The following is a 22500-nucleotide window of genomic DNA, read 5'->3' on the forward strand; positions in this document are numbered from 1 at the left end:
GACCTTTAAATGTTCGTACTGACGTCACCACCCAGTTCGAACTCCAGGCTGGAATTCAACGAGGGAGAAGCTATACTTACAAATCGATGAAGATGGATACTCGACTTCATCCAGATTGCGGTACTGAAAACGTCTGATAGATTATCCCATGCAAATAAAAAATAACAGGAAAATGCAAACGAATTTTAGTTTAACATCAGAATCAACCATAATCATAAGAAAAATTTGGATACGAATGCTTATCATTATTCCGGTACTACGTGAATTTTGAGTTATCGTATACAACTATTAAAGAAAAACATATTTGCAAGGTTCGATATATACAAATGTCCCAGAAATAAATGAATAAAGATTGATAATCTCTGTTGCAAAGGTTAAAATAATTTCACGCACGAGCATTCTGGAAATAAACATCCCAAATACCATGATGCTATTAAGTTTACGAGGTGACATTCAGTTTTCGCATACACAACGCATATACGAATGTAAGAGAGGACGAGGGTAAATACACAAGAAATAGTAAAATATTTTTCAATCTTGGTTTTCAACTGATTTTACTATTCACAGGCCAACATATTCTAATATATGCTACGCTTTCCAAATGGATGTAAATTCCAGATGTCGGGAAACGTAAGTTCTTTCAAGAGGAATTTATTTATGGTGATAGAAATTCATTTCTCGGTATAATGTGGTTCGGATTCCACAATAAGATGAAGGTCCCGTTGCTAGGTAACCAATTGGTTCTTAGCCACGTAAAATAAGTCTAATCCTTCGGGCCAGCCCTGGGAGAGCTGTTAATCAGCTTAAACTAAGGTATACTTAATTTTTCAAAACATACACACACACACACACACACACCTTACATGTATCTTATAATATATATATATATATATATATATATATATATATATATATATATATATATATATATATATATATACACACACACACACACACACACACACATATATATATATATATATATATATATATATATATATATATATATATATATATATATATATATATATATATATATATATATATATATATATAACTGAATCACGAAAATATATGGAACGTGGAACGAATATATAAATAAAGGCAATGCCACGAAGGAAAGTCTGCTAAGTAAAGGACAATAAGTCGAAAAGCCTAGCACCACTCCGCTGTTGCTCTTTCTTTCGTGGCATTGCTTTATATATATATATATATATATATATATATATATATATATATATTTATATATATATATATATATATATATATATATATATATATATATATATATATATATACAGTATATACATACATATACATATATATATATATATATATATATATATATATATATATATATATATTATATATATATATATATATATATATATATATATATATATATATATATATATATATATATATATATATATATATATATTATAATTCCTACTATATTCTGTATATAACTAGATTCTATATAGATGACCCCCATATAAGAAACTGCTTAAGCATTTGAAACTCCAATGAAACAAACAACGAATGTAAGGTCAATTGTCAATGAGTGAATTAGTATTTCCTACTTTATTACACCATCTCCTTGCAATGCCGGGCTGCTGGTTAGTTCAAAGGATCGGCCATAACGCTTACTGATATCACTGGCTTTATTTCCGAAGTTTTCTAAGAGCTTTAACTCTTCGTATCACCTGACATGATTAGGAGAGAGAGAGAGAGAGAGAGAGAGAGAGAGAGAGAGAGAGAGAGAGAGAGAGAGATATTCCGATTTCCCAGACTGTTCGATAAATATGCAAACAATGTTTGTATAATATTCGTTAACAATGTTATCACTGATGACGGCATGACAAATCAAGACTAACGAGATTATGTTTGCGCATATGTTATAAGCGCATTAACTAATAACTTGCAAGATAAACAAATAGAATTCATCATTAAAATACTGTAGTATAGCTTTAAAATTTATAAATAAACGAGACATTTGCTATGAAACTCTACAAGAAAGTTTGATAAAAAAAAAAAAACTTAATGACAGTCCTGCAGATGACATCGACCGACGCTATCAGCTGCTCCAAATCAACCTGGCACTGCAGAGGAGAAACAGTGAATGTCAAACCATTTCATTTATAAATACAAAGAACCCAAAGGATTTAACAATGCCTAAGGTATACTTTCAGGTGAAAAATATTCTATAAAAATATTCCTCCATTAAATTATTTTTATTTAAAAAACTAATGGACGACAGCGATTTATAGGTGTCTGCGGTATTACTGAATATTTCCCTGTTCAAAAATAATTTTATCATAAATATACAGAAAATCTAAACTTTCCAGGATATATCCGGCTATTACGGATTTGCCTAATCAAATCTCAAAACAAATAACTCGAACAAAAAAGAGATGCAGAATCATATAAAGTAATTTAAATATGAAGCCACTTGCATCCTCATTAAACAGTACATACCGGGTGTTTCGAAATTAGAGGCCCCCCCACCCTCCACAGAACAAATGGAAAGTTATGAAGTTTTCTGCTATAGCCTGTCTCAAAGTACATTATTTTAAGTTTCTATTAAGCTATTTTTCATTTTACATTTCTCGTATTTTCAGACTGAGTGACGGAGTTCGATACAGCCATGGCTAACGACTCAGAGGAAATCAGATGGATTGACCGAATCCGGGCTATAACCTTCAGAGACGCTAGGGATGCTGGCTCATCCTTCATTTCACGTTCCTGGATACCTAAATACATTAAAAGAGATGAATCCTTTGTTAAAAGAAACTGGAACAAAAATCCATATGACTGTCATCGCAAAGAGTGAGTATCTTGGAAGGCCTGAAGTCTTTTCTCAGGAGTCAAAAGACATCATTGAGCAGTGGGTAGACCAAGAAAGTCTTTACGTAAATTGGCGCTTGAACTAGAAGCAAAAAGGGGAAAGAAGAGAAGTTATAGTGCTGTATATCGTGAGTTAAAAAAATCTGGTATCAAGTCATTTCATGTTATCAGCAAGCCCAACATCACTCAGCAACAGAGAGAAGACCATGCATGGTTTTGTGGTTCATTTCTTAAAGATTGGGATGAAGCTGACTTTCTCCATGTTGCCGCATCAGATGAATTCTTCATTTACACAGTCACGAAGCCAAATCATAAAAATGACATCATTTGGGCTGCAAAGTTGGATGATATCAGCAATGATGTGCGCTATCGCCAAGTTGAGAAATTTCCTGAATATTTGGGAATTTTTCTCTGTTTCACAGCCAAATGTTAATGTGGATCATCAAAGAAAAAGGACAGTCATGGAATGGCGAATATTTCAGAGAACCTGTGCTTACTGGTGGAGCATTTCCTTTCCTCAAAGATCCTGAAAATGTGTTATCTGTTGAAGAAGTCACATTTTTGCATGATAAGGCACCATGTTTCAAGGCTCTTCAGACATAGGAGCTGCTTCGAAACAGTGGTATCGATTTCTTCTCGTCAAGTGAATTTCCAGGTAGCTCCCCTGATCTTAATGTGTGTGAAAACATTGGTAGTATCTTAAAATTAAAGGATCGTGTTGAAGCGCGCAAAGTGAACTATGATGGTATACCAAGCCTCGACGACCTGCGAAGAGAGGTGACCGAATTGCTCAGGGAAATGGAGTTTGAGACTCAGCTTTTTTGTGATTTGCTGAAATCATACCTGTCAAGAATGCAGGCTGTGGCACAGGCAGATGGAGGCCACACAAAATATTAAATACTCAGAGAGAAACTTAAATAAATACCTGATCTGAATTACTTTTGTTTTTGTCCATATCAATTTTAGTTTATGCTGCAGAGGAGGGAGCTCTAATTTCGAGACACCCTGTACACTACTGCTGTATATATTAAGATATATATAATATATACATATATATATACAAATATATAATACACACATACATACATATTGCACACGGAGGTTGAGGTGAGAATAGATTCTCATCGTGGTGTTAGCTACAGAACAGGTTGAAACTATCGAACTCTGAATTCTCTAGCATACGAGACCATGTGCTTAAATGTAAACAAAAATAAAACATGATGATTTTGAAATATTGGGTAGAGCCTCGAATGACCAACTTCTAACGGTTCTAGAATCATTATTATTAAACAGATTGTTCCGCAGTTCAACTCCCAGTCCTCTGCCACGCCCCCATGCCTATCGTGGGTATTCCCGTAACCCCTAGTTGATCTTCGTTGTCAATCGACTGTCTTTCTTCTTGAAAAATATAGGTGCCCCTTCTATTCTGTATTTCAATGCTTGTTTTTAAACATTTTATAACAATTGTAATTTTTAATTTTCGTTCTTGTTAGAGTCGATTTAATGATTATAAATTTGTCTTTTTAGCCTTGAAAATGGGACTTGTGGTCCAGAAACGTCGGCAACTTTAATAAAGTCATGATAACAACACGCCTGCTCCTCTCCCTCTTCGGACCTTGACATAGTTTTAGCAACTACCTGCCTCCTGTGTCATTATATATATATATATATATATATATATATATATATATATATATATATATATATATATATATATATATATACATATATATATATATATACATATATATACATATATATATATATATACATATATATACATATATATATATATATATATATATATATATATATATATATATATATATATATATATATATATATATATATATATTTATATATATATATATATATATATATATATACAATACATATATATAACTTACTGAAAGGGCACCTAATCTATATTTATAATAACCTTAGAGCAGTCTTAATCAGAACCTCAGTTAATTAATGCTTCCCCTTCATAATATAAAGAGGGGGAGGATACTTTACCCTTTATAAAATCGTCCATTAACGCAAAAAGGCCCGTAAAAATGAATCTGGCTTAACTCATTCAAAGTAGCGAATAGAAAAAATTCTTCAAACTTCCTAAAGACCCCCAATTTTCAAAACTTTTTTCTAGGAGAGTTCTCTTAAAAGAAAATCTTCAGAGATTCTTGAGAGAGAGAGAGAGAGAGAGAGAGAGAGAGAGAGAGAGAGAGAGAGAGAGAGAGAGAGAGAGAGAGAGATAAAACATTTAGATCGCTTTCGCAACACTAATAAATTGCCCAAATCACAAGAACCAAAAAATGGTTTATCTATAGAGAGAGAGAGAGAGAGAGAGAGAGAGAGAGAGAGAGAGAGAGAGAGAGAGAGAGAGAGAGATCCTTTTCGTTACACTAATAAATTGCCCAAATCACAAGAACCAAAAAATGGTTTATCTATAGAGAGAGAGAGAGAGAGAGAGAGAGAGAGATCCTTTTCGCAACACTGATAAATTGTCCAAATCACTTGAACCAAAAAATGGTTGATCTTCGAATCTCCCTTTCAGACTTAACAAAGAGAAGAGAAGAAAAGACAACATTAGGAATTCAAGGCCTATCCACACCTCTCACTTTCGACCAGACACGTAACGAGAAGAGTGGCTATTCGGCAAAGTACCTTCCGTTGTCTGCTCGCTTCAGAATTCCCTCTCCTCAACCATCTCCTTAAAGGAAGAATTAAAAAAAAAAAAAAAAAGAATCTTGCTTCCGCTGCAAATGTCTTCACTTTCTCTCTCTCTCCCCAAGAGGCTTCTCCTCACTTAAGCAGGTTAGCGTCGGCCAAGACGAAAAGGAAGACGCGCTTTTCTTCAGAATTTGTGTATTTTCTTCGAAGAGTACAGACGTCGTTCACTAAATTTGAAGTTGGCGCCAGAATGAGATTTTACAGAAAATTTACGTATTTCCTTGCATGTAAATAAATAAATAAACGCACATATATAATATATATAATGTATGTATAAAATATATATATATATATATATATATATATATATATATATATATATATATATATATATATATATATATATATATATATATATATATATATATATATACATACTGTATATTTTTCTGTGTGCGAAAATTCACACACACTAAACGCGACAAAGGGACAACTCAACGAGGATCTCCTGAAGAAGGAGGTGGTGTAAAAATATCGCGAGATAACTTACCTTTGTGTTGGAAGGGAAGATGGACCATCTGTTGTTCTGTTTGGACTTGGAAGCTTTGAGGGAGCCCTCGTGGGACGTCGGCGCCCCGTTGGTTCTGTCATCGCCCAAGGGCGAGCAGTCCTCCGTCGACGCCCCTCCCCAGGGGAACCTCCCCTGGCTGCCACGATGACTCTGAATAGGGGGGAAACAGAAATAATAATGAGATGAAGACGACGTTACGATACTATGCGTTACTTCTCTTGGTTTATGCAATAGTTATATTCTGTTTACTGGGGGCGATCTAAAGAACAGCCACGCTGAAACTATTTACTAAAGTAACAAGAACAGTCACACTGAAACTATTAAACTAGCAAAGGAGCAGTCACACTCGAACTATTTACTGAAATAACAAATTAACAGTCACGCTGAAACTATTTACTAACGTAACAAAAGAACAGTCACACTGAACATATTAACTAAAGTAACGAAGTTTTAGCCAAAGGTCGCCCGTTAAAATAAAATTGTTACTCGTAAAGTGAACACCTCAAAGTTTGAGTTTCCTGCCACCAGACCTGGTTCCACAATAACATGAAAATAAAATATGCTTTCGTGCAAAAATTTCATTCGAATTCCTCCATAAGTCTCCAAGCGTCCCTGATGACGGGCTGCCCAAAGAAACATTAACATTAATCTAACCTACAGAACACCAAACGCTAACAAACCGTTTCTTGCCAGGAAGAAAAAACAAAAACACAAACTAATGTATATTTATATACATATATACACCGGGTGTTTCAAAATTAGAGCCCCCCTCCTCCACAGAACAAATGGAAAGTTATGAAGTTTTCTGCTATAGCCTATCTCCAAGTACATTATTTTAAGTTTCTATTCAGCTATTTTTCATTTTACATTTCTTGTATTTTCAGACTGAGTGACGGAGTTAGATACAGCCATGGCTAACGACTCTGGAGGAAATCAGATGGATTGACCGAATTGAGCTATACCCTTCAGAGAGGACAGGGATGCTGGCTCATCCTTCATTTCACGTTCCTGGATACCTAAATACATTAAAGGAGATGAATCCTTTGTTAAAAGAAACTGGAACAAAAATCCATATGAATGTCATCGCGAAAAGAGTGAGAATCTTGGAAGGCCTGAAGTCCTTTCTCAGGAGTCAAGAGACATCATAGCTGAGGCAGTGGGTAGACCAAGAAAGTCTTTACGTAAATTGGTGCTTGAACTAGAAACAAAAAGGGGAAAGAAGAGAAGTTATAGTGCTGTATATCGTGAATTGAAAAAATCTGGTATCAAGCAATTTCATGTTATCAGCAAGCCCAACATCACTCAGCAACAGAGAGAAGACCATGCATGGTTTTGTGGTTCATTTCTTAAAGATTGGGATAACGCTGACTTTCTCCATGTTGCCACATCAGATGAATTCTTCATTTACACAGTCAGGAAGCCAAATCATAAAAATGACATCATTTGGGCTGCAAAGTTGGATGATATCAGCGATGACGTGAGCTATCGCCCGCCAAGTTGCGAAATTTCCTGAATGTTTGGGAATTTTTCTGTTTCACAGCCAAATGGTTAATGTGGATCATCAAAGAAAAAGGACAGTCATGGAATGGCGAATACTTCAGAGAACCTGTGCTTACTGGTGGAGTATTTCCTTTCCTAAAAGATCCTGAAAATGTGTTATCTGTTGAAGAAGTCACATTTTTGCATGATAAGGCACCATGTTTCAAGACTCTTCAGACACAGGAGCTGCTTCGAAACAGTGGTATCGATTTCTTCTCGTCAAGTGAATTTCCAGGTAGCTCCCCTGACCTTAATGTGTGTGAAAACATTGGTGGTATCTTAAAGGATCGTGTTGAAGCGCGCACAGTGAACTATGATGGTATACCAAGCCTCGACGACCTGCGAAGAGAGGTGACCGAAGTGCTCAGGGAAACGGAGTTTGAGTCTCAGCTTTTTTGCGATTTTCTGAAATCATACCCGTCAAGAATGCAGGCTGTGGTACAGGCAGATGGAGGCCACACAAAATATTAAATATTCAGAGAGAAACTTAAATAAATACCTGTTCTGAATTACTTTTGTTTTTGTCCATATCAGTTTTAGTTTAGGCTGTAGAGTTTTGGTTTAGGCTGTAGAGTGGGGGGCTCTAATTTCAAAACACCCTTTATACATATTTATATAAATATATAAATATATATATATATATATATATATATATATATATATATATATATATTGAATAAGTATTTATATATATATATATATATATATATATATATATATATATATATATATATATATATATATATATATATATATATATATATATATTATACCAATCAGTCCAAACCCTACTATCATTCTTTCGGCCATACATATACACTTACTGTATAACCAAGCCTCCCTATTAACACACAAGACGACAGCAAATATCAACGTTCAAAAAGACGCAGAAAATATCTTCCGCTCCTCCGAGCGAGTAACTACGTGAGAGATCGGAGCCATTTAACACACCGTGTAAGAAAGGGGCCAAAAATAAAAGGAGTCGCGTCTGGGAAACGCTGACAACGACATCTCTTAAATCCCCATCGAAGATCTTCGAAGATATATATAAAAGTCGGCTGAGACAATCAAGAGGTCCTCCCTCGCTTTTTTTTTTTTCTTTCTAAAAAGCAGCAGCGACAACACCTCATACTGAAATACATTTCTTATTCCCCAGGACCCTTTGCATGTTTGCATTTGCAATTCTATTGCAAGATCTGATTCTGTTTTGTTCTGGATTGTTTCTGGGTTCAGATTCCATCCTTAAACCCACTCGTCCAAGATCTGTAACAATCTAAGCGATCTTCGTTGGACTGCCGATTCCTTGGAAGCTTATTTTTTTCTCCGCTCGCGCTCTCTCTCTCTCTCTCTCTCTCTCTCTCTCTCTCTCTCTCTCTCTCTCTCTCTCTCTCTCTCTCTCAGATAAGATATGATAAACAAGAACACGGAAACGCCTATCTCTTTAGACCTGATAAACAAGTTTGGCTCCCATCACCTTTGTACATTGTCAGTCAACCTGGTAGTTGTGACGCAAAGTTAATTTCTATCAGTCAAGTCACCTTCATACCGAGAAGGTAAATGGTTAGTCTTAAAGACAACCTTCACCTTATACTATAAATACTGCTAATGCCACTACTGGCAATACTACTACTATTATTACTATTATGAAAAGAACGAATGAATGACTACATTCTACCTTAGATTCGTCTCCTGCACTAATACGAAAAGAATGTGATATACTAACTCTGCTGTGTTTGTTGCAGGGAACATTCAATCCAACTAACTAACTACTACTGCTATTGCAACTACTACTACTACTACTACTACTATACTATGGAAAGAATAAAAAATAAAGACACTTTTTCAGCCTGTCCGTATCAATTTTGCTTTTGACAATCTGTCCGTTTCGGGCGGCATTAAATCCACCGTAAATCCTACCAACTCGATCCTACTGCGAACCAAGTCACCTGCAAATTGGGAATATCAAGGTCCCATTACGGCAATCACACAGGAAATTTAAGAGGGAAACTTTTCCGCCCCAAGACTACTATTACGGGGATTCGGACAAAGACAAATTGGCGAGAAGAAAAAAAAATGGTTTGGCGAGAAGAAAAAAAATGGTTAAGGACAATCACAACTTGGAAAGTTGGGGAAATTACTCCTAATTTCGTCCTCTACTCTTCTCTCCTCCTCCTCCTCCTCCACGGCTCTGCTACAGGACAAAGATGGGGCTTGGATGGGACCAGGTGGGAAGAAAATGACGATAATGATGTCGATGATGTCGAAGAGGAAGAGGAAGAGATAGTGGTGATGATGATGATGATGATGGCGGAGAGTGGGCGGAGGAAAGGAGGAGGCGTTAATAAATAATGGTTGGGAAGAGGGAAAAAGATAATGAGAAGCATGGGAAAAGTCGACCAAGGAAAGATTTGAAAACGACGATTTGGTGAAACGAAAAGAAAAAAAAAAATAAAAATAAAAAAACGGGTACACATCAACATTAAAGTAGTGAAAACATTTCGGAACAGTGTAAATAAGAAAAAAAAAGGAAGAGAGAACAGGGTTTGGGATAATGGAAAAAATTACAAAGTACAAAACCTAGAAATTTTTCTTCCTAGAACTGAGGAATACCTCAATTCCTAAGCAGCGATATCTTTTCTATAAATTATTCTTTATTTCATTACTCACATAGCGTTCTATTTTCTGAATGCTTTGGGATTAAACTACTACTACTACTACTACTACTACTACTACTACTACTACTACTACTACTACTACTACTACTAGTAATATAATAAATAATAACAATAATGTTTCCACAATATTTATCAGATACAGGGTGACGTCTATTTTCATATTAGCATGCATGTCTTCGATAGATAGACCGCTCAGCACCAGTGTAAAGAACTAAAGGAAACACTTGAAAATACGTCTCCGTTAATTAGAGCAGTCCAAAAAAATATGATCCTTGATTTGCATCCTCATTTTGATTAGCAAAAGCAAGCAAATGTTTTTACGCCATTGCCAATCCACCAGGTCAGACTCATTAACATGTCCTCGGCATTTTTTGTTTCCAACCGAGTATTTTTACAGAGCATCTTTCCAACTCGCTTGATTTCGTAGGATGGCGTCGCCATTAAGGTGCTGCAGATCAGACTCTGATCCAAATCCCATGGCTTCAAAAAGTTTTATAAAATTATGTCCTTCCAATGACACACAAATTCTGATACAGACCAGAGGTGATACCATTAGGTACCAATAGTTATTCAGCATTTACAAAATCTTGATATATATACTGTATGTATATAGCGAGATATATATAGATATAGAGAGAGATATATATATGAGAGAGAGAGAGAGAGAGAGAGAGAGAGAGAGAGAGAGAGAGAGAGAGAGACACACACACACCACCAGCCTTTTCAATATAAAAATCAGCCCAATATTATATAGAATCAAGTTACTCATATCTTCACCTTTCTGAACTACCCAGCTCAATTCTGCTTGTCAACATTTCTTTTTCCGTTACAATATACTGTACGGCTTTAAAAGACTTGAATGACACTCTGATCCGCAGAGGCAAGAAACACGTTATACCCAGATTAAAAAGATATTACGAAAAATACAGAAACAAAGGCAAATACTGCTCTAGAGAACTCGTGACTATTTCAATGTTCACATCGCTATTTAACGTGGAGAGCACACACAAATCGAACAGGCTAAAAGCGGTTTACTAACTTGCTGAGTTGCTTCCAAAAACGAGAATGACAACATACATAAGAGAGAGACAAAAATAGCGAAATGAAAATAGAACTGTCAAGATAAAAATTAAATTAAGGCAAGATCGAAATATATATATATATGTATATATATATAATTTATATATATACAATATATTTATATATATAACACTGTATATATAAATATATGCATGTATACACACATACAATGTGTATAAATATATATATCTACATATATATATATATATATATATATATATATATATATATATATATATATATATATATATATATATATATATATATATATATATATATATATGAAAATAGTAGAAAAGAAATTGAGAAGACTTATTCTAAAGAGCAAAGGCTAATGGGTCGGGCAACCTCATGTCCTTTTCTAGCCCAGGGCCGAAGAAAACGAGGAGGAAAAGGGGAAAGACGAAAGGTGGAACGGGGGGGGGGATTAACCTCAAAGGAGGCGATAGAACTTCCATTTAAAAGAAGAAAAGTTACTAGAAAAGAAAAAAATAATAAGAAGAGAATTCTCAAGAATATAAAGAAAAACGTAACAAGAAGAGAACTGTCATAAATATATCTATAAAGAGGAAACGAAGGGGGGGGGAGATTATTCACCTCAAAGGAGACGGCATACCTTATGGTCAAAAGAAAAAAGGTCATTAAAAGAAAAACCTCAACAGTTACAGAATTCTAATGAAGAAATCTATAAATAACATTCTGCAATGCGATAAGAGTTCACGAAACTTACCGTGGAGGTCTTCCTGTGGGGCTGTGACCCCGGGGTTCCAGCTGACCTTGACCTGATGGGACTCCGGCTTTCATCCCTCGCTGCAAAAAGAGAAGAAAATATTAATCATAACAAAAACATAACTAAACAACCACAACAACAACAAGAACAGTGATAACAAATATTTTTAACAAATAGCAGTAACTCAGTTCAAAAACAAATACGTCATCGTTATCACTGATGATAACAAAATATATTCTAGTAAGTCATAACAACAGAAGGATAAAACACAACTAATTTTTTTTGAGTCATTCTTCACTTCCTGAGAGAGAGAGAGAGAGAACAAGAGAGAGAGAGAGAGAGAGAGAGAGAGAGAGAGAGAGAACAACAAGTAATTTTTCAAGAGTTTCAAGAGGTCATTCTTCACTGAGAGAGAGAGAGAGAGAGAGAGAGAGAGAGAGAGAGAGAGAGAGAGAGAGAGAGAGAGCGAGCGAGGAACAAATAATTTTTCAAGAGTTTCAAGAGGTCACTATTCACTGAGAGAGAGAGAGAGAGAGAGAGAGAGAGAGAGAGAGAGAGAGAGAGAGAGAGAGAGAGAGAGAGGAGCAAATAATTTTAAAGAGATCATTCTTCGCTTGGTGAGAGAGAGAGAGAGAGAGAGAGAGAGAGAGAGAGAGAGAGAGAGAGAGAGAGAGAGAGAGAAGACCTTAAAAAGCCATCGAACATTTCACGCTCAGACTTCAGCATCCAAGCAACTTCTGTGACGAATTTTAATCTTCTCGGCGCGGAAGATTTCAGCCGACTAATTTCGTTCCATTATGCTAATGGCACCCGCTCATTACATCTCTCAAATTTTGCTAAATATTTCATGTAAATACCCTCGGAAAGAAAGGAGAGAGAGAGAGAGAGAGAGAGAGAGAGAGAGAGAGAGAGAGAGAGAGAGAGAGAGAGAGAGAGAGAGAGAAACGTATGTGGACTTTTAAATTATAATATATATAGGTATATATGCAGCATGCATATATATATACATATATATATATATATATATACATATATATATATATATATATATATATATATATATATATATATATATATATATATATATATATATATATATATATATATATATATATTTATAGAGAGAGAGAGAGAGAGAGAGAGAGAGAGAGAGAGAGAGAGAGAGAGAGAGAGAGAGAGAGAGAGAGAGAGGACCTTCAGTAGGTGGTTCCAATGACTATAAAAACGATACCATTTCTGAGAAGTTTGAATCAGACGAAGTAAAAACTTGTGGGGATGAAATATGAGGAATACTATTTCCTGGATGAACTCTGAGAAATATATATACAAAAAATAAACAGAGACAAATAAGTAGCGTAATATTTTACTCCCAAAGGGCGACAAAGAGAGAGAGAGAGAGAGAGAGAGAGAGAGAGAGAGAGAGAGAGAGAGAGAGAGAGAGCTTCTTTTACTGATGATATCATAAAAAGCATCTTATATCATTTTAGGAACATCAAAAGACCATCTTCTTTAGACTCTAATATGGTCGTTTGACTTAGGGTACTTTTAAGACTTCGTTTAAGACCTATGGCAGATCTAGGACTCCTGGACATGCTGGGGAGAGAGAGAGAGAGAGAGAGAGAGAGAGAGAGAGAGAGAGAGAGAGAGAGAGAGAGAGAGAGAATTTCCTAGTAGAGGTTCTTCAATTTTTTTTCAGGCTGTGATGGTATAGATTTTGATGGCTCATGTCTGATCTCTCTCTCTCTCTCTCTCTCTCCAGCTTTCCACAACAGTGAACTACTAACCAAGCACAAATTCACTGCTTTGGTCATAAGGGACACACAGGATGCGGCCATACTGTTCCTTTCCTCACCAGGCATGGAAGGTCAAATTTGGGTACCCTGGTCGTGAGGTGGGTGCGGTAATATTACGCCAATAAGACGGCAGAGAGAGAGAGAGAGAGAGAGAGAGAGAGAGAGAGAGAGAGAGAGAGAGAGAGATTAGAGCAGTCAAGATGCTGTAACGCTAGGTTCAATCAAGCCTCGAATTACTCTCCTTGGTCTTATTCTAACCCCGCCGACTCCCATTCACGGTATTTCTTCTCTCCCCTTAACTGCTCCTAATCCCAGCGCCAAAATGAAAAGAAACCTTGGCTGTTCTCCCTCCCCCTCCCCCTTTTTCTTTCTGGTCTTCGAGGTGACATGGGACCACAATCAGCTCACAAGAGATTAACCTGCGTTTGATCCCACAGCCGGGAGAGAAAGGAAAGTTAGAGGTGCATTTGCTATAACATCCAGGTTGCATATGTTAATCTCATCAGTGAATTGTGTACTGATTATGAGTCCACTGCTGTGAACCACAGCTGGGGAGAGAGAGAGAGAGAGAGAGAGAGAGAGAGAGAGAGAGAGAGAGAGAGAGAGAGAGAGAGAGCTAACATATATCAGTACTACGTCAAGACCTGCACCACCATATGATCAGAGTATCTCTGGAAGATGAAGAAACTTGACTACTATGTTTTCTGGCTTGTCCCATCTTCCACTACAGCTGTTTTGCTGGCGTTATCCTTCATTTTCACTTCCCCTCCTCTGGCCATTGTGTTTCCAAGCCCCTGCCTGACCTTTTCCTCTTCTATTCCCTTTCATTCTGACCCTTCTTCATCTACTACAGCATTATTCCCGGGAGCTGCGTTGCTCGTCCTAATGCAGGGGACGTGAGCGCAATAAGGTAATTGCAGTCCTTTTCCTGTCATTCTTTCGGGTTACAGCAAAAATAAGCAACCATTTTTGCTCTTTTCTAAATAACAGAGAAACTGAAACACGCATGAAGGTGCCCACTGAGAACGCACCCAAAGAAAAATTTGGGTAGATCAAGGTGAGAATGCATTTTGTGAACCCATCTTTTATACAGCTTCGTTAGCATCGTATTCACCATATCCGTTATCATCATCATGCAGTCAGGGAAATCATTTTTGAATTCGGATGCTTTCAAAAACCATAATATATATATATATATATATATATATATATATATATATATATATATATATATATATATATATATATATATATATACATATATATATACACACACATATACACACAACACATTAACGAGTAGGGCAACAGCGAAAATGAATTTCCCGCACCTAATTTTCCCACCTCATTAAGAGCGAGATAATTATGACGTGAGCACAAAGACATTCAACAAGGCTTAAATTCCCATTTCCGAGCAGTCATCCCGGTTCGACCTATTTAGCTAAGAAGAACAAAACGTCCCTTTCATGTTTTGTGACACTCCCTCATTCTTCGAGAGAGAGAAAGAGAAAGAAGAATATCCTCTGAATGGTTCTCCCTGGTTCTCCCAGACGTGTTGAGGATTAGCTCGTCGAGAAGTTACTTTTGTTACCGCTGTATACCCTCTTTCTTGTGGCACCAACCACGACCTACAGTAGTCGAATAACAGCCAGGTACACAATCGAATGCTTAGGTCGACAGAAGCATACTAGATATTCAAGGGAACAGAATATAGAGTTTAGGCCAAAGGCCAAGCGCTGGGGCCTAAGGACCTATGAGGTCATTCAGCGTTGAAATGGAAAATGGCAGTACGAAGTTTTGAAACGCGTAACTGTTAGGAGAAAATGGACAGTAAAATGGAAGAAAGAGAATATGAACGGAGGTACAGTCGAAGGAATGAAAGGTGCTGCAGCTAGGGGCTGAAGGGACGCTGCAAGAACCTTAAGTAATGCCTACAGTGCACCGCATGAGGGGCACAGACAGCGCTACCCCTTTACGGGATTGATATTCAAGAAAAGCGCCCACACGTACCTTTTCTTGCCCGGTTCGAAAAAGTACTCGATTCTACTGTTTATTAGAGAGAGAGAGAGAGAGAGAGAGAGAGAGAGAGAGAGAGAGAGAGAGAGAGAGAGAGAGACTTCCCTCAGTTCTCACAGAGAATTTCATTTATATTCTCCCTCAGCCACATGGCTGCTTCCTGTGGCCCCTTCTAAATTTTTTAGACATTAAATCCCCAAAGACACAATCACACCCAAAGACGTCATCTCGGAGGGGATGGGTATGCAAACGAGGGGAGAATATATAATTACACCCTCGTTATAGCGTTCAATCTTTCTCTCTTCCCCCATCTCGGTCAACCAGCCACAGGTAAGAGTAGGGATTTTATTTCACTTTCCTCATAACAGAAGGAAAATGGGAAGGCAGATTTAAAACCAATCACCCTAGGATTTTTCTTTTAACAAATGTCCAACAAATCGTCTTTATATACAAGGCCTTTGTGCATTTTCGAATCCTTCTCTGTAATTTACTATACATGTGCGCCGGAATTTACATATTCACATTACAACCCATTTAACCGAGTTTGTTTACACCTACGTAAGTATACAGGCTTGATTTTACATTAATTACGTAGTCATGAAAACTGAATGTAATTAATTCATGCACGGGGAAGATAAATTACTATGTACATGTGTTTGTATTTGAAAGTAAATACAATATATGTAATACGTCCGTGCACAAGGAATATTTGTAAGTATGAAAATGCTTCTCTATATTAAATTGTACAGCATACCTAAGAAAACACAAGTAATTAGGTCGTACTGCTGTTTACCACAACAAAATCAGATAATATACTGATACACAGGGAGTTTTCAGATTAACGGAGAGAAAAAGCGAGACTCAATTTACATATTTCGAATTTCCGGGAATTAAAAACATGGAAAATTCTTTCCAGAAAAAAGACAGCCATAATTACTCTGGTTCCTATTCGCTGAACATCCGAAGTGGATTAGACTTCAGTGTTAATTCTTTGCTCGGAAAGCTTCTGAACTTTTTCCTTTTGCTCTTTTAACAAGGAAGGTGGTGTGCGGGATTCCCTAATAACAAAACTGTTTGTAATTAAGTCGGTTCTGGCCAGATTCGTTTCCTTTTGTAGTTCCCTGAGTGTGGGCCATCTTTTTTATGTGATAACAAACCTGCCACTCTCTCTCTCTCTCTCAGCTCTTCCTTGGGCGAGTCGGTAGAGTTGTGGCCTAGCACTCGCTAGGCCGGAGTTCGACTCTCCGGCCGGCCAATGAAGAGTTAGGGGAATTTATTTCTGGTGATAGAAATTCATTTCTAGCTATAATGTGGTTCGGACTCCACAATAAGCTGTAGGTCCCGTTGCTAAGTAACCAATTGGTTCTCAGCCACGTTAAATAAGTCTAATCCTTCGGGCCAGCCCTAGGAGAGCTATTAATCAGCTCAGTGGTCTGGTAAAACTAAGGTATACTTAACTTTTTCTCTCTCTCTCTCTCTCTCTCTCTCTCTCTCTCTCTCTCTCTCTCTATATATATATATATATATATATATATATATATATATATATATATATATATATATATATATATATATATATATATATATATATATAAAAGGCAAATGCCATGAGTAAAAAGAGAACAGGTGGTGCTAGGCCTTTCGACTTAAATCGAAAGGCCTAGCACCACTCCGTTGTTTCTCTTCCTTCGCGGCTTTTGCCTTTATTTATATATTCATTACGTTCCATACTTTCGTGATTCAGTTATATATACACACATATATAATATATACTTTATACATTATACATTTTTATATTATATCATATATATATGTATGTATGTATGTATATATATATATATATATATATATATATATATATATATATATATATATATATATATATATATATATATATATATATATATATATATATATATATATACACACACACATACAAGCACAAACAAGCAAATAACCCAAAATTTAGCATAACTTAGATACGAACAAAAAGAAACATCAAAACCAAAAGGTATTACAAACGAACAAAGGCTCAAGTGGAATAAGAACTACGCTCTTTCTACACGATCTTAAAATTCACTCCTGTAAAAATGTCATCTCTCATTTACCAGACGGAGAGAACCGTGGATACACCTCCGGATTAAAGAGCAAATGATCCGAGTTCCGCGTAAATGAGACTTAACTAGAAACACGCCGGGGGCATGTAACCTCGACTTCCCTGAATTCACTGCGATTTGGTTGTACCTCGAAATGTTAAAAGAATAAAAAAGAAAAGGAATAAGATCCAATGGCAAGAGAGCGGAAAAGGATGTAATACCTCTTTTCTGGCGGAAAGTTCAATGTCGAAGGTATACAAAACTCTGACAAGGAAGCAGCACCTCTGTCGTACGGCAAATCACCCGAGGGTTTGACGCGAAAATCCCCCCTGGCCAATGAGATTTAAAGTAGTTGCTTTTAAAGGTGTCATGTCGGATGACAATGCGCGCACACAAGAGCGCCAGAGACGTAATGTTACGCCACACGCGCACACAAGTGCACTCGAACGCAAACACATGCATTCGCATTGGCGGGGAGAATGGAAGGACAGGAACAAAGGATAGGAGGAGAGGAGAGGAGAAGAGAGGGGAGAGGGGGAGAGGAGGAGGAGGAGAGGAGGGGAGGGGAGAAAGAATGAGAAACGATACGTGATCGCGTAGAGAAAGACCAAGAGGAACAGAGGATAAGAAAGAGGCTCCATTACAAAAAGTCGAGTACGAAATAGCCTTCTTTCGAAGGGCGTATAACGAAACTGAACACACTTCATCCACAACAAAATTAAGGTTGAGAACACACGACGAGAGAGAGAGAGAGAGAGAGAGAGAGAGAGAGAGAGAGAGAGAGAGAGAGAGAGAGAGAGAGAGAGAGAGACTGGTCATTAGTTGGGAAAATATAGAGGGACTTAATCCACATTTGTTCTTAGTATCAAGCATTAAAGTACTGCCAAGCCTGTACGAAAACACGTATAAGAAATATCACTACAAATACCACAAATTTGCCCTTCAAGCGATATCACGTATTCGAAGCAATCCAGTGACACCTAAATAAGTGAACCACTGACCCGAGTTTCTCAGCTTTCAAGTAACAAAACCTGAACTATCAACCAAAACAACTTTTTCACATCCACTACGTTATGTATTTAATGCTACTTATATTTCATTTTGGAATAATCTCAAACTATAAATTTACCTCTCTTTTTGGTTTACGTAAAGCAAATAAAATGTTCGACTCACAAATAATGATTATCTCGAAAGGCTGCAAGTCCAATTTGACATTATGCCTTGCTATCAATAGCTCTTGGTTTTATTTGACGAGTTCGCACAAAAGGTGGTAGAGAGAGAGAGAGAGAGAGAGAGAGAGAGAGAGAGAGAGAGAGAGAGAGAGAGAGAGAGAGAGAGAGTCATTCTTTTCCAAGAATTAACATACATAAAACATCACAGTTAAAAGACAGCTAATTGTGTGCGAGACAGAGATCTAATGACAGAATTAACATATATATAACATCACGGCTAAAAAAGCCAGTGGGTTTGTGTGTGTGTGTGATTGTGCTGAGAGAGAGAGAGAGAGCAAGCAACTCTGTTGTACATAAGACTTAACAGACACAACACTATTGCTACAAAAAAAAAAAAGGCTAACTGCGCGTATGAGAGAGAAAGAGAGAATAATTTACAACCTTTCAAGGGTTTCTCTTTCACATCCTCACTCCAGCTGATCAATAACATCTACATCGAACAGAGCTGCATCGCACCCAAAGGAAAAACCAGCGGGTAGAATAATCCACCATTCAGAATATCAAGCCAATGAAAACATGGACGTGGAAACAGGTTCTGCTCAGCTCTTTCCTTATGCAATTCCAAAACACCAGCCTACGTACATTCATCACAAATACTCGGCATCCTAAATATATAAAATGAAGTTAGAACAAATACTCCACATCCTAAATGTATAAAATAAAGTTAGACATTTGATTATTTCAGCCAACTGCAACGCATGCATTTGACGTCGGCAGAGGAAAAACGCACAAAAAACACAAATATACGTACAGACACTCCCCATATATATATATATATATATATATATATATATATATATATATATATATATATATATATATATATATATATATATATATATATATATATATATATATATATATATATATATATATATATATATATATATATATATATCACAAATCGCTTAATATCGAATTCACTCATACATCGAGCATAACTTTCACCACAATGGGAACACAGACACAACAGTACCACGACCAGAATTATAACCTATGCCCTTTGGGTTTGATACGCGAATGAAAAGGACTTAACCATCAGGCCATCAAAAGAGAAATAAGCTGATTTCGACTCGGCTGTACACACTCTCCTTTCGAATTCAGGCTGTGTGCTTAGAATAGACATAAACCCATTTCCGGCGAAATTATAATGTAGACATGTAGACATATCCATTTAGTGTTCTTCTACATGAAAGGAATACTGAGCGTTTCCAGCCAGTTAGCGACGCCACCGAATAAATCAGTATTTTGCATTTAACTGGAAAGAAAATCTAAGAAAATACCTACGAGTCTTCCACTTATTAGGTGAAAAAAGCAGACAGAAAGGACGAATCCCTCAAGATGGGAGCTGCTGGGTAATGAAATACCGAAGCGTCTCCTGGGAACTGAGGGGACGAACATAAAGAAGAAAATCTATTGTTCTCACGAAGAGGTACGAATGATGTTAAACGTGTGTGTGTGTGTGTGTGTGTGTGTGTGTGTGTGAGAGAGAGAGAGAGAGAGAGAGAGAGAGAGAGAGAGAGAGAGAGAGAGAGAGAGAGAGAGAATTTTATATATGAATCTATAATATGTGTGTAAGTATGTATGTATATATGTGTATATATATACATATATATACACTGTATATATATATATATATGACCGAAAATGAAAATAAACCTGATCATAACAATAAATACCTTTCGCCCGCAGAAATAGTTATAAACTTAAAATCTCAGGCAAAGAACCTTTCATTACAATAACGGCACAATTAATGAAATTATAGTATTTCAAAATGAGAACAAAATATTCTCACCTCTCCACAAACACCTCCCCTAATTAAGAAAGATGCACAGATGGAAGCAAAGAATCATTAATTTTTCTTTGAATGTAAAATAATTCCTGAGAACTGAACACTCCCATTTCGCCCAGTCTCCAACTAAGTCAAAATAAAAAATTGGAGGAGGAGGAGGAGGAAGATATGGAAGCAACAGGAACCCTTCATCGAGGTGGAAAACGACTTGGTACCTGATACAATCACATCAGAATCATTTGATCTAGCAGGCTGTCATCACCATCCTCATCACCATCATCATGGAGTGTTCAAGCTCCATTTGCAAAGTCTGATGTGCTAAAACTGTTCGCCAAAAAAAAAAAAATAAAGCGTTATCATCGTACCCTACTAAAAAAAAAAGTGCTGAATCGATATCTACAAACCATAAAGAAAGGAAGAAAGTTTTTCAGTTACTAAGGTATGTGGTTTTCCCCTCCATAAAATTGATTGTATTTGTTGATAAAATTGTTCGCCAAAATAAAGTGCCGTTAGCATCGTACCTTATTAAAAAAATGTGTTGAATCGATATCTGCGAAATTTTTTTTTAAAAACTACCTCGTTCAGTTACTAATGTATGTAGTTTCCCCCTCCGGAAAGTTGGTTGAATCTGTTCACGCATCATTAAACTAATGTGTTTTCCCCCGTTTCAATGACTGGAGTGTTTTGTACGGTATATATACAGCCAGAGCTTCCCGTAATTAAAAGATGGTAATGTTTCCAGTTCATTATGGAGCCGCTTCATTAAATGTCTTTTTGGACCGTAAGTAAAATCCTTTAGTTTTCGCTCATCCACCGGATGTTTTCATTAGCAGGTCACCTTAAATATAATAAAAATAAAATACTACCTATTTCATTCCCCAAATGCAAACTTTCTTTAGCAAGGATTAAAATTTGGTTTAACTTTATCGTAAATAAATTTTTAAAGTCCCGTCAAGCATACAATTTTTGTGCCTTGCAAAAGGTATCACCTTCCTTTTTTTTAAACAATTGCTTCAAATACCAAGTCTGTCAACCAGTTTATTTCCTCAAATTTTGTACTTATTAAGTACAAAATACTATTATTGCACAAGAACTTCAAGTCCATAATATCATATACATTATTTTTCCACCAAGTGTTTTAACTCTATTTCTTCAAAGTTGCATACCTTTTTATTTTTCATATCAAATACTCAAACCAACAGAGAGAGAGAGAGAGAGAGAGAGAGAGAGAGAGCTGATGAACTAGAAATCTCTTTCCACCTGTGCCTAAAAAAACTGGATTACATTAACTAAACAGGCTGGTGTTCCACTTGCAAGTCGTGCAACTCTGCAATTTGCATGTGGCGCTGTGCAGCCAACTTCCGCTGTTCGCAGAGTCACTGGCCAAAAGTTTCCTCAAACGTTTGTTGTGAGGCCAGTTTGTTATATAAGGGATCTAGAGCGTCTGGTTGCAGGCAGC

General features: G+C 36.6%; 2 protein-coding genes across 6 annotated transcripts in view; both read right to left on the reverse strand.

Moving 5' to 3' along the window:
- Nucleotides 1-22500, reverse strand: part of LOC136851109 (probable serine/threonine-protein kinase dyrk2) — a 98717-nt gene that overhangs the window by 23538 nt on the left and 52679 nt on the right. Inside the window, exons 7-8 of the mRNA XM_067125080.1 lie at nt 12113-12192; nt 6068-6238 (exon numbers count right to left, since the gene is read on the reverse strand). Of these exons, the coding sequence (XP_066981181.1) occupies nt 6068-6238; nt 12113-12192 (251 nt within the window). The remainder of the gene's footprint in view (nt 1-6067; nt 6239-12112; nt 12193-22500) is intronic.
- LOC136851575 (uncharacterized) overlaps nt 12178-22500 on the reverse strand; it is a 1000137-nt gene continuing 989814 nt past the window's right edge. For all 5 annotated transcript variants that reach the window (XM_067125846.1, XM_067125848.1, XM_067125845.1 and 2 more), the window contains one exon: nt 12178-12192. The gene's annotated coding sequence lies outside the window, so the exon portion shown is untranslated. The remainder of the gene's footprint in view (nt 12193-22500) is intronic.

Source organism: Macrobrachium rosenbergii, chromosome 23 (genome assembly GCF_040412425.1).
Source record: "Macrobrachium rosenbergii isolate ZJJX-2024 chromosome 23, ASM4041242v1, whole genome shotgun sequence".
NCBI lineage: Eukaryota > Metazoa > Arthropoda > Malacostraca > Decapoda > Palaemonidae > Macrobrachium > Macrobrachium rosenbergii.